General features: G+C 37.8%; 1 protein-coding gene across 4 annotated transcripts in view; it reads right to left on the bottom strand.

Moving 5' to 3' along the window:
- csmd3b (CUB and Sushi multiple domains 3b) overlaps positions 1-12,029 on the bottom strand; it is a 403,012-nt gene that overhangs the window by 130,732 nt on the left and 260,251 nt on the right. For all 4 annotated transcript variants that reach the window (XM_047808110.1, XM_027175911.2, XM_047808109.1 and 1 more), the window contains 4 exons: positions 11,490-11,678; positions 10,266-10,382; positions 8,727-8,942; positions 8,011-8,199 (listed from right to left, as the gene is read on the bottom strand). In XM_047808110.1, the coding sequence (XP_047664066.1) occupies positions 8,011-8,199; positions 8,727-8,942; positions 10,266-10,382; positions 11,490-11,678 (711 nt within the window). The remainder of the gene's footprint in view (positions 1-8,010; positions 8,200-8,726; positions 8,943-10,265; positions 10,383-11,489; positions 11,679-12,029) is intronic.

Below are 12,029 nucleotides of genomic sequence, written 5' to 3' on the forward strand. Positions count from 1 at the left end.
TATCATGTTGTTACATCAGCTTTAACAAGGCATTTCTCCCCTCTTTTCACTCTGACAGATGGCACAGAGAACCTATTCAACATCTATGTGGCCAACACGTAAGGCACGCTTGATTTGAAAGCTACACTGAGCACATGGCTCCCTGTCTCCCAGTGCTGTTTTTATTCTCCTCTCTACCCTACTGTGTTGATCTTCACTAAGCATTAAAGCAGGATTAAGCTGGCACAGACATTTATGCCTGATGGTAATCAATGGAAATCCTTTTGTCATCCCTTTACCCTGAAATTAAAAGTAAACTGCTCAATGCCAGAGAGAAATGGGCCACTGCCACCAGGGGAGTCTGATACCATGCTAAAGCCATCACTCTTCAGACACGCTGCCAGCTGATGGAATATTAATGGGACAATATTGACATTTTCCTTGAGCATGATAGGCCCAAAGTTCTCCATAACTGCAGTGTAACCCAATTACACTGATTAGAGGAGTGCGGGGCTCTTATCTCACTGGAGTACAGAGGCAAAGGCGAATGCTTTTTTATTTATTTATTTATTTTTTACATGAAATAAAGAGAGCACAGCTTTCTGCTGGATGTGCATTCTGCCACAGCGAGCAGTAAGTGCAGAATATAATTGAAGCAACAACAACAAAAACCATAACAGAGAGAGATGATGAGAGGGAATATAAGGTCTTGCTCAGCTATGCTCAGAGTGCAAAATAGGACCAAACTTCCTATTCTGGGCACTGATCTGAAATCCCTTAGCTTTTTCTTTTTTGTGCCTGTGAGCTTCCCTAAATAAACTCAGCAGGACAGCTCCTATTTGTGAAACACTCAAGTAAAGCATTAGTGCTTACAGGCAATATATCAGACTAATAAATACTTTATGTATCATGGCCAAGAAGATTAATACATTTGTTTTGATCAACAAATAAGTATAAACAAATACCTGATCTGTGGCATAGTTAGTGAAGGTACAGGTTTGGATGCAGACATGTCCCGTAAATGACAATCTAAAATTATGGTAACATTATATAAAGAGGACCTTCATAACACATTCATAAGCACTGCATAAATACTTTATAAGGCAATACCGTATGATTTATTCAAGGCTTTTGTCAAAGCTAGTGAGACGTCATGAGAGTCTATTGCTTTGTATTTACATGAAAAAGAGAAAAGAGAAGGTTCACTTAGCAAACGAGTCCACTGTGGGTTTATTTTAACAGAACACTGGAAGGTATTTTTTAATAACTATTAATAACTTTAATAACTATTCTTTAGTTATTCATTACTAAGAGCACATTCAATTATTTTAAATTAGATTTTAAATTAGAAATGTAATGTTCTGCCCAGTTGTAGAAGTGTAGCAGTGTAACTGTTGTATCTATACCCAACAGGAACATGGAATCAAACATCCTTTAGCTGAAGCCCAAGGGGTCCAGTTACACTCAAAACTGTTAAGAAATACTATTCCAAAGCTCCCTGTTTATGGAGCTCACATGCCTGCCAAATGAATGGTTTCAATGCCCTCAAACTAAAGTGGTACTCGGATTTGCATTTATTACACTATTTTGAAACACTTTCTCAAATTAGAGGGGACTGGATGAGGCTATAAAAATGCACTTTCGATACTTTTCACTACATGATATTAGCGTATCTGTCAAGCAGAAAAATCGAGAGAAGACATTGCTAATGTGAGAAGAGGCGGGGCTTAAGTTAATTTAGCGCAACCTGAGCAAATGTCAGTCATTTGATTGGCTCATCTGATACATTATACTTTTGAAATAATATATTCTTGTGATTAAAAACACACACACACACACACGACACACACACACACACACTAGAATCTCTCATTAGAATCAAGGAAATTTAAGGTGTTCCAACCATTTGTCAACATTTCTCTTAACAATAAGTCTAGTCTTAGTTACATAATCATTTACATTCAGTTAACAGAATAATGCAGTACATGTACGTACTATTTTGCTTTTGGGCATTGAAGCTTTACTTGGCATTTTGTTGTCCGACTGAACAAATAGACTTCTGAGATCTTAAAGGATGTTAGAATAGATAAACATTATACAGGCTAATCAGATTCAGAGAGGTCTTTTATCAGCTCTGAAATTTATTATTGCACACTTTATAACATTAGTGCGTCTGAAGAAAAGTAAGGACATATATTTTGCATCCCACCAGTTGCTTAAGTAATTATATGGACCACCTTCATCAGTCACTGCAATCTTTGTTTTAGATTCTACTTTTCTACTTTAAAAACTGTATAAATCCATGAAATACATTGCACTACTGACTTTAGATCTATGGTAATGAGATTTTTATGTAGTCTACAGGAGAAGCATGGAAAAATATAGGAAATGGCTGTGCAAGCTTGACGTACGGTTAACATTATTTTCAACTGTTTTCTACATCTTAGTCTCAGTAAACTGTTCACATAAAATAGAAACTTTCTGTGTCACGCTGACGAGATACAAACCACATCCATAAAGTGCAAAAATAACAAAAAGCTAAAACATTTTCATGCTGTATATTTATATCTAAAGAAAAGAGAGGGTTGAATGTATTCTATGTATATTATGAACACTTATCTGATCATCTGATGAACACCTAACATACACAGAACAAACCCTATTCTTACATTTTTTTACACATACTTATTTATATTTCAATTTGCACATTTTTCCACTGTACATACAACTGTCTTTATTATACATGTGTTCATTTCTCATCATTGCCATTCTGTTTACACCGTGGAGCTCCTGTACTAGAAAAAAAATCCTCGTATGTGAAAACATACTTGGCAATAAAGACCTTTCTGATTCTGATATTATAGCTATGAAGATACAGCTATGAAGATATACATATAAAGATATACATATAAAGGCAGGCTTCATAAAGTAGGATATGAGTTTATTAAATATTCATTGAGTATTCACAAAGCAAAATGTAAAAAAAAAAAATAAATCAAATATGTTTATTTGTGATAAATAAATATCGGTAAAATATCCACACAAATGTGTTGTTAGTATAAAAGAATGTCTTTGTCTTTATTATTTTATTTTAATAGGAAGTAAACCTTTGTACATGCCTCTAGCGATGGTCACAGGGCTCAGTTTTAAATTCTCTCTGTATGCTATATATGTAAATAGAAACATAAAGCTCTACCCAGCTTCAATAATTCACCTTAGTGTCACAAGCAAGAGGCACAAAGTGTGCACCTTTGCAAGCTGAAACAGTTTATAAAGAAATAAAGAGAAATGATCATGCTGAGATTGTTAAATCATAACAAGCGATCCGCACATTGCGTCAGTCTGTTGCGGTTAAACGTAAGACACAGCTTTAACCCACTTCCACTACTCTCAGATGGTGAGCCATTGTTTGTGCTCTCTTTGTTTTTCATGCATCCATCAATTTACCCAACAAATCACACCACTGTACTTCGCCCAACAGACATGTCACTGTGATCAACTATAATTATACCTCATCTGTCTTTGACTGAATAGTGTGTGCTGTGCTGATTTTTGCTTCTGCCTGAAGCTATATTAAAGTAAACACAGCGATACATCATTCAGTATTCAGAATAACACACAAGACATACACATGCTACACAATGACAGCCTGTCCTAACAGCACAGTTACCACAGAGGGAAAAAAGCACTCTTAAGAGAATAGAGCATCTAGTTTAATGTCATGTCTTGTCTGGATTTATACAGAGTACTGTTTTTCAAAATTTATGGGTCGGCTATTAAAATGTAAAGCATGTCTCTAAGTTTGTGTCAGAGCCACGCAGTCCATGACCTCCAATTCCCAGAATGCACCGTGGCCTTCAAACACAACCGCCCCTGACTACATAGACCAGAATCCACCACCGCTAACCCACTCCCTATCACTGGACTTCTGATCTCTCTCTCTCTCTCTCTCTCACACACACACACACACACACACACACACACACACACACACACACACACACACACACACACACACACACACACACACACACACACACACACACTCACAGTCAAATATATTAGTGACTCAATGTTTGCAAAGTAACACTCAGTTTGTCCTGTGCATCTGCGACTGCTATTCTGGTTTCTGGGTTTTTGCCTGTTTTTGTATTTGCCGAGTGTGCTCTGTTTGCTAATTGCCTGACCCACGCCTGTGTTTGACATTCAATTCCGTCTCTGCCTTGGATTTGTCTGCTCTGCTCTCATTAAACATCCATAAACCACACTCACATCTGGCCCAGCTCTCATCTCATGACAGTTAGCCTTGGTATCAATTTACTGAAGCGAATATAGTAGCAAATAAAATAAAAAAATTATCATTTCAAAAGTCTAAAAAACATGCCTATGTGCATGCTGTCTCTTGAATTCGAGGCATACAATCCAGTAGCTAATGCTCCTTTTACTTGTACAGCTGTTGGGTTTACCCGTCATCAGTGCCTTCTAAATTTGATTATTGGCCTTATATTAGATAGATGTTAAGCTGCAACACACTGCCCAGCCTCACAGATTAATCCAGGAGGTATAAATTAAAGTTAACAAGCAGAAGACCTATCTATAATTTCTCTCTTTTAGATTTGCCTTAAGCACTAGGTCTGGTCAGAACTCTTTTGCAGCAAAAATCCTATTGGAACTAACCTTGTGAACAGAAGGATTTTGAGATGTTATATATTTCTCTAACTTGTATCGCCTAGCTAAAAAGTCTGTTCCTATTTGAAATATTTATACCTTTAGCTGAATGGAAATCGATGGACACAAAAGTCGAACCCTCTGTCATATTACTGTGATTGGTACACACTTTCTGTCTGCCTTTTGGTCAGTATTTCCATCGCTTTTATTATTTAAAGGGATTTATTCTGCATTTGGACATAGAAGCTAATAATATACATATGTATATGTTGTTATATATCGAGAAGGCTTCTATGTGAAAGCCTATTGAATTTTAAAGCTGGACTGAATGTGTTAATTCTACAAGAAGGTTATGCCAGAATAAAATCACTGCAAATGAGAAGAAACCCTTCAAATGCTGCCAACATTACCACTAAAGTTTGTGTGTTCTTGTATTTAAAGGCTTTCCTCACAAAACATAAACTCATGTCCAGCAATAAGCTTCTGACCCATTTTCAAACAAACAAAATAAAAAAAAAAGCCTTTTTTCAGTCAACAAAGTGCTTTGTGGTAATTTCTCGTTCGTTCAGTCTAATTCAAATAATATCATGTAGCACTATTTGTAGAATATTTCTAAACTATAAAATGTAATCAGAGAAACAATAAAAAAACCCAACATATACAGTACCGTATCAAAACTCCCACTTTTACATATATATACAAGCATTACAGGCCAGGAGCACTTGAAGAACTTAATGTTCTTTAAGGTTCCTGAGAATATTTAATGACCTTTTCCGTAAGAAAAACTATCTGTGGTAAAGTTTCACATAGTGATTCACAAAGGTGAAACAGGTCACAAGCGTTCAGACAATTTATCAGTCTAGAGTAGCTCATAATGATCTGATATACGATCTTAATAGATTCAGGTGATAAATCTTGGGAGTTTGCTACCATTTAACATTCTCTTATCTTATTGCTAACAAGACTGAGTATGTCAACTTGAGATTTAACAGAACAGAACGGATCTAAAATACAGTAACAATGACTCGGTAATCTCTGCAAGATCGCCCCACTGCTGTGCTGCAACCACTGGCTACCTGTAGCTCCCTGCATCTGATTCACAACACTGATGCATGCCTACAAAGAATAAAACGGCAGCTCCCACCTTCCAGCAGGAATTTACCGACCTGCTCTGAACCACGCTCAACAGCCATCTAGTTTTTAACACCCTTTAACATTAGACTCTTTCTTTTTTTTCTGTACAGAACGCAGGTGGTGGAAGTGAGAACATTCCTTTTGACTCATACTGACTCATTTCTAACAGGCTATTGACTTGATAGTATTCTTAGAACCTGAATTATTAGTATGTTTGTATATGTTACGTTTACAGCATTCAACAGACATCTATATCCAGAAAGACTTACAGAATAAAATAATATTTTGTTAAAACATTTCTGGATAAGATTGTCCAGTAAGTGCTAGAAATTATGGTTCACTTTATGGCGTGTGAATGCAGATTCTTTGCACCGTGTTGGAACATTTCCTTTTTAAACCACTGAAGAAATGTAGCACAAGTAACTGAACTCTGGGACGAAGGTAGGTGGAGAATTTGGCACAGTGTATATCATCAAGAGAGAAGACCAAACATAATCAAATACTGATGACAAATGAAGGTAATTATACTAATAACAGACAAGTATTGTGAAAAATAACCAGTAACTACTCCTCTGCTCAGCAAAAAAAAAAAAAAAAAAAAACCGCGTAGGTTTCAAACCTGTGAAAGTTCGCCATTATTCTAATTACCACTTTGTTTTGCTTATCTGTCTTCAGATATGCATGGACAACTTCCAAAAGATGGTGTCTGGGCTTGATGAATGCTTTATGACTGACTCTGGTCCCCACTACGACTGTGCAGTGCCAAGAGCAAATCAGTGCATTAGCCCAAAGCAGATGTCAAGCAAGCAGAAACTTGAAGGTGACCATGAAGACATTGGCTCCAGCATTAAGCCTAGATTATAGCCATCATGCTAAAATATGGCTTATAGGAAAACACAGCGCCTTGGCATGGCACCCTCCTACACTATGAGGATGCATCCGGAGATTCAGTCATCCTCTCATAATAGGATTCAGCCATCGGCCTCAGTCAGATTGGATTAACCCACACACCACCATATTTGACCACCACAGGTCTACCGGAGATCCACAGTGAAGCATCATCCACCCAGACCTCTCTTTTTTAGATCTAACACTGTAATAGAGGTTAATCAGACCTCCTGCAAGTTAGCAAACTGTCATCTATTTGAAATACATCTAAAATACTAATGCTACGACTACTACTACTAATAAATTAGCAAAATATTATCAAACAAACAAATAAAGAAATAAATGTATGCCTTGCAGATCACCATCATAATAATTAAAACCTGCATAAAAACATGCCAAATTATTGTGGAAATAAATTTCTAAAGCCTAAAAGATCAGATTCCAGGTATAATGAAATAATCAAATCTCTATAGCCTAAATTTCAGTTGCTGCACTTGATGCAACATACCTTTGATGTCTCTCAAAATAATAATTATTATATTAGTATTATTGAATCATATTTAATGTATTTGCATTTGTTTGTGTGTGTGTGTGTGTGTGTGTGTGTGTGAAATATGCAATCCAATATATTTGCTTATACTGTGTATATGAAAGGTTATACACTAATCACTACAAACTATTTATTTCCATCTGCAATAAAAAGGGGATAGAATTAGGCTAAAATCCGCTTATGAAGATTTCCGCTTACAGTATTTCCCAACATATTTAGAAGAAAGGTACCAACACATGAGTTTAGTGCTCACCGAACATTATGTTTCTGCTTTTTTCAGCTAAAAGTGGAATCAGACCAAAAGTGAATAAAATAAAATTCGGTCAGTGGAACAGCCAATTCACAGAAGAGGAAAGACGTGGCAGGGAAAAGATATGCGTTTATTATGGGTAGTGGTTACTTTCACAGGAAGAAGGCAGAAGTGGAGTGGTACCATAAGACAGGAGAAATTGTAGCAGTTTCTAATTAGCTCTGAGACTCAACCGGTTTGGTATAAAATCTCCAAATGAAGTCAGGGACAGCTATTAACTGCTGCAGTGATACTTTTGCCAACTGTCGCATATCAAAATTGTTCTAATATGATAGGAATTTAAGTGAGCTAGATAAAGACTGACCAAATATTTTTGTCTCCTGCTAACTGAAATGATATGTTGAATACAATTGCATGTTGACTAATAATACATGTATGACATGATTGAAATTCTAGTTAAACACGGGTCCATGTGGTTCAGTCTGCTCATACACAGAAAATATTGAGAAAAGGTAATGAATGAAAGCAGTTGACAACGTACCCACACACCTTGGCAGAGGTGCGCTCCACATGCGCCGGCCCCCTCCCAGGCAAATGATCTCTGGTGCCCCCTCCAAACGGTAGCCCATGTTGCAAGAGAAAGTAAGCGTATCCCCAATATCAAAGCTGTAACCGTTACGGCGACCAAACCGTGGCACTCCTGGATCATCACACGGCTCAAGATTGTACTCTGAGTAACATAGGCGTTAAGTGATTAACATAAATAACATTTATAATCTACAGATTTTCTATCATTATGCATGCCATGGCGCAATGTACTGGTAGTAATCTATTATAGGTTCTACACAGCTTTTAAGTTTAATGCCTACATTACAATGGTTCTCCTGTCAGCTGGGAGAGTTATAAACGTACATTTGCATAAATTGCCATTAGCAGTTAGCGAGTAAATGCAGGTGATTCCATAGAGGATCTGCAAGCAACGCTGAATAGAAACATGGCAGAAAAGTGCTAGTTTTGGGCATAAAAATAATGCCCTTTTGACTATTAAGCATATAGCAGTCCATTAATTATAATGATAAACCCCCGGTGAAGCGACCTGTACCCAGAAGCATATTAGGAGTTATGCACCAATAACAACTTCATAAAGTTTTATACAAGTCTGCAAGGACAGAGCAATGTTGTGTGAAAAGTGCTAAATAGTCAAGTCATCTCAGCCTTAGTCATAGTGTCAGACAATCGTGTACTGATCAGGCGGACCTGAGAACGTGATGTTGAAGCCCTCGTAGGAGATGGAGAAATCAGAAATGAAGCGCAGCTGGGCCTTGAAATTGCCATAGAGTCCTGCGTTGATGGGCGACGGCAGCTCGGAACCTGTGAGGCGAGCGAGAGGCTGCACAAAACTCCCGTTCTCTGTGATGAGCAGGTAATCATGGTGGTCCTCCAGATGGAAGGTGTTAAAGTTGAACTGAACTCCTATTGTGGGGAAAAAACCCAAACCATCAAGGATATCAGATATCCAATAGTTATCTAAGAAACCAGTAATAATATCAGAGTCGACTTACATCATCGGATCAACCTGCACAACATGCTAAACTTGCACAAAATGGCTTTGGGTGCCAAAGAAACATTTTTATCTTTATGTTGAAGGTGAGACCCTTCTAAAGAGCCCCAAGGTTATTCTTTTTTGTAAGCGTGTAAGATGGAAGGAGGAGCATTTCAATTCTGCACGATTCTTCTGTGAAACATAATGACCTTCCATACTGAATACTTTATCAGCTCTGGGAAATTAAAATTCAGATAAACTTTCATTATTCAGAACTCAAAGCTTGTGCAATGATATTTTATAGAGCAGGGCATAGAGCAGAAGCTAATTCTGCATTCCCTTCAGCTCATTCTCAGGAAGACTCCAGCAGCAGAGCTTAATAGATCTCAGGAGCTTGTTCCCCATTCGTTTGCCAAATCACACATGTATGTCCACGCCATTAGACTAATCAAAAAAGCATGTTCACAGTCCAGTACAGTGAGTTAATGTGGGCTACCTGGAGGCAAACACACCCTGAAATGTGCTAGAGGGAGCATGGGTAGGAGATACAGGTACCATCACTGTCTTTAAGGCTTTTATACACTAGACTTGTGGGAGGTGTTTCTGAATACATTAGCAGCTTTATTTTTGCAGGGATTCTGTACGTACATAATGGCATTTTAAGTTTAATGTTGAAAGGCTGAAATTGTTATATAAGCACAGTAGAGTTTAATGAGGAAAAGAAATATGGAAACATTAATCGTTTAGCTACAAACAGACCAGATAATTAAATTCCTGTATCCATGATTTTTATATGTACTCTGAATTTGTTTGATTTCATAGATTCTGATTAGTGGTGCATCTGTACTGATACTGCTAGCTGGTATTGATCTGATACCATGCTCATTTGTTTAGTATTCTTGAATTCGGAGCAGAGAAACTGTTGAACGTGAGTACTGAGCATTGAAGAACATTTCCTTGCTAACTTCTTCTCACCAGGTTGACCATCTTTAGGCTCTGTATTAAAGATTACATCTAAAACATCTAGTTCATTTCTGCAGCATACAGTGGCAACCGATATGAAGAGAGCTAAATAAAATGCTCTATGAGTCTGTTGATTACTGTCAAAAAAAAAACAACCATATTCTCATACTCTGTCTCAAAGAAACGCTACTGAGGCATCGCGAAATCAGTAAGTATTATCAAAAGCACACCTACATGTCACATTAATTAGAAGACTGATAAATATGTGTGTGTATGTGTGTGTGACTTACCTTTGCCATGGCTGACCTCCACAGTCCAGGTGCAGTTCAGAGAGCTTGGGTAAACCTCAGGGTAACCCGGAGATAAAATAGTACCACCTGGTCCTCTCACATCACCGCCACACAGTGCTGCATGGCACAACACACACAATCAGCAATGCTCACTACTAAGTCCAAGCGCTGCAATAATACTTGTAGCAATAGACACTTAAGACCTAATTGACCTGTCTGACAAACTGTCCGCTTTGGATAATGGAGGTACATGCAAAGAAAGTAAATGATGAATTAGCCAAGCAAAGACATTATTATGTAGCGCGCTCAACTCCACTGGAGAGGCTGAACCCTCTGTTGAGCACTTGGACTTATCTATCCTAGGCAATATCATCGGAATATCAGTAATTAATGACAACGCTAACAGAGTCTTATTCTGAAGGGAAATGTGGGCAACACTTTGAGCTCACTATTCATTCTTTTTCCCTTTATTTGTAATTACAGAGCATTTCTCGATTCCACCTCTTTCTTAAGCTTTTATCCTGCTTTTTACCACATGATCACAATCTGTTGTGAGTATAAAGTTACTTTTCCAGATATTTAACCTACATTGCTTAGATAATCTGTAGGTAGTGATTAATATAAATGAAGTTGAATATCTATACAATAAGCTGAAATGAATTCTATACCAAAATCAGTGTGTATAAAATTTAAAAAATCCTTTCATGTCAGACTGATATCAGTGCTGTCTCCACGACAAGCTTGATTTTTTTTTGTTTCTCATTGTTTTCTTGTGAGGTTCTGCAATAGGCTAAAACAGGTAAAAGAACATTTCTAAAGAAATCTCCTGAATGACTTAAACTGGTGAGCAAATCAACTTCTATAAGCAACGGCAGCCATCATGGTAAATAGCCTCTTCACTGACTGCCTAATGGCTTTCCATTGAATTGCATGGTCTTAATTTGGTCCCCTCAGAATAGCGAACATAACGTAATTGGAAAAAGAAAAGACAGGCTACCAAAAGAGCTCTGACACGTGCAACCTATTTCATCAGGCTACAATTTACCTTGAGGTGACAATACGGGTGCGGGGGCACTCCTTTGTGACAAACGCAGCCTGTTGCCTGTCGTAGTCGACGCCCTATTTTTCTAGAATGGCTTTGTCACTGAACTCATTTGAAGCGATTAGGAGACCCACTTCTTTTGCTTTTAGTACTAAGCTGATGGAGAATAGCTGAATACCTACCATCACATGTGGGTAGAGGGTGACTCCACCAGTGATTCTTCTCACAGACCAGGGGCTCCTCGTGGCTCAGTCGGTAGCCAGAGTCACAGCCAAAAGAAACCGTGGAGCCGATGGAGAAGTCCTGGCCGTAACGCAAGCCGTTGACAGGAATCCCAGGATCCAGACAAGAATAGGCATCCACTGTCACACCTACACATACAGACCAAGAGATAATCACACTCCTATCACTTATGGAATTTATTTATTTACTGTACAGAAAAATAATGCTGGCTCTAAACTCACGAAGCAAGCCAACATAGTATGGATAAAACTAAGTGCTGCACACGAGAAGCTTCATAGCAAATAATACATTTGAGAAGGATTTGTGCTGCAACTGCAGACTGGGATAAGAAGTTAATCCAGTTTGATGGTCAGAATTGTACAAAAGAAATCTGCTTTCCCTTACAAGTTAAAGAACCCTAAAAGTGTTTAACAGTGTATGGTTAAGTCTAATGAAATCATATGCTTATGAGTGCTTCCAAGTACTAACTTTTACATCTC

This window comes from Tachysurus fulvidraco, chromosome 24 (genome assembly GCF_022655615.1).
Source record: "Tachysurus fulvidraco isolate hzauxx_2018 chromosome 24, HZAU_PFXX_2.0, whole genome shotgun sequence".
NCBI classification, from domain to species: domain Eukaryota; kingdom Metazoa; phylum Chordata; class Actinopteri; order Siluriformes; family Bagridae; genus Tachysurus; species Tachysurus fulvidraco.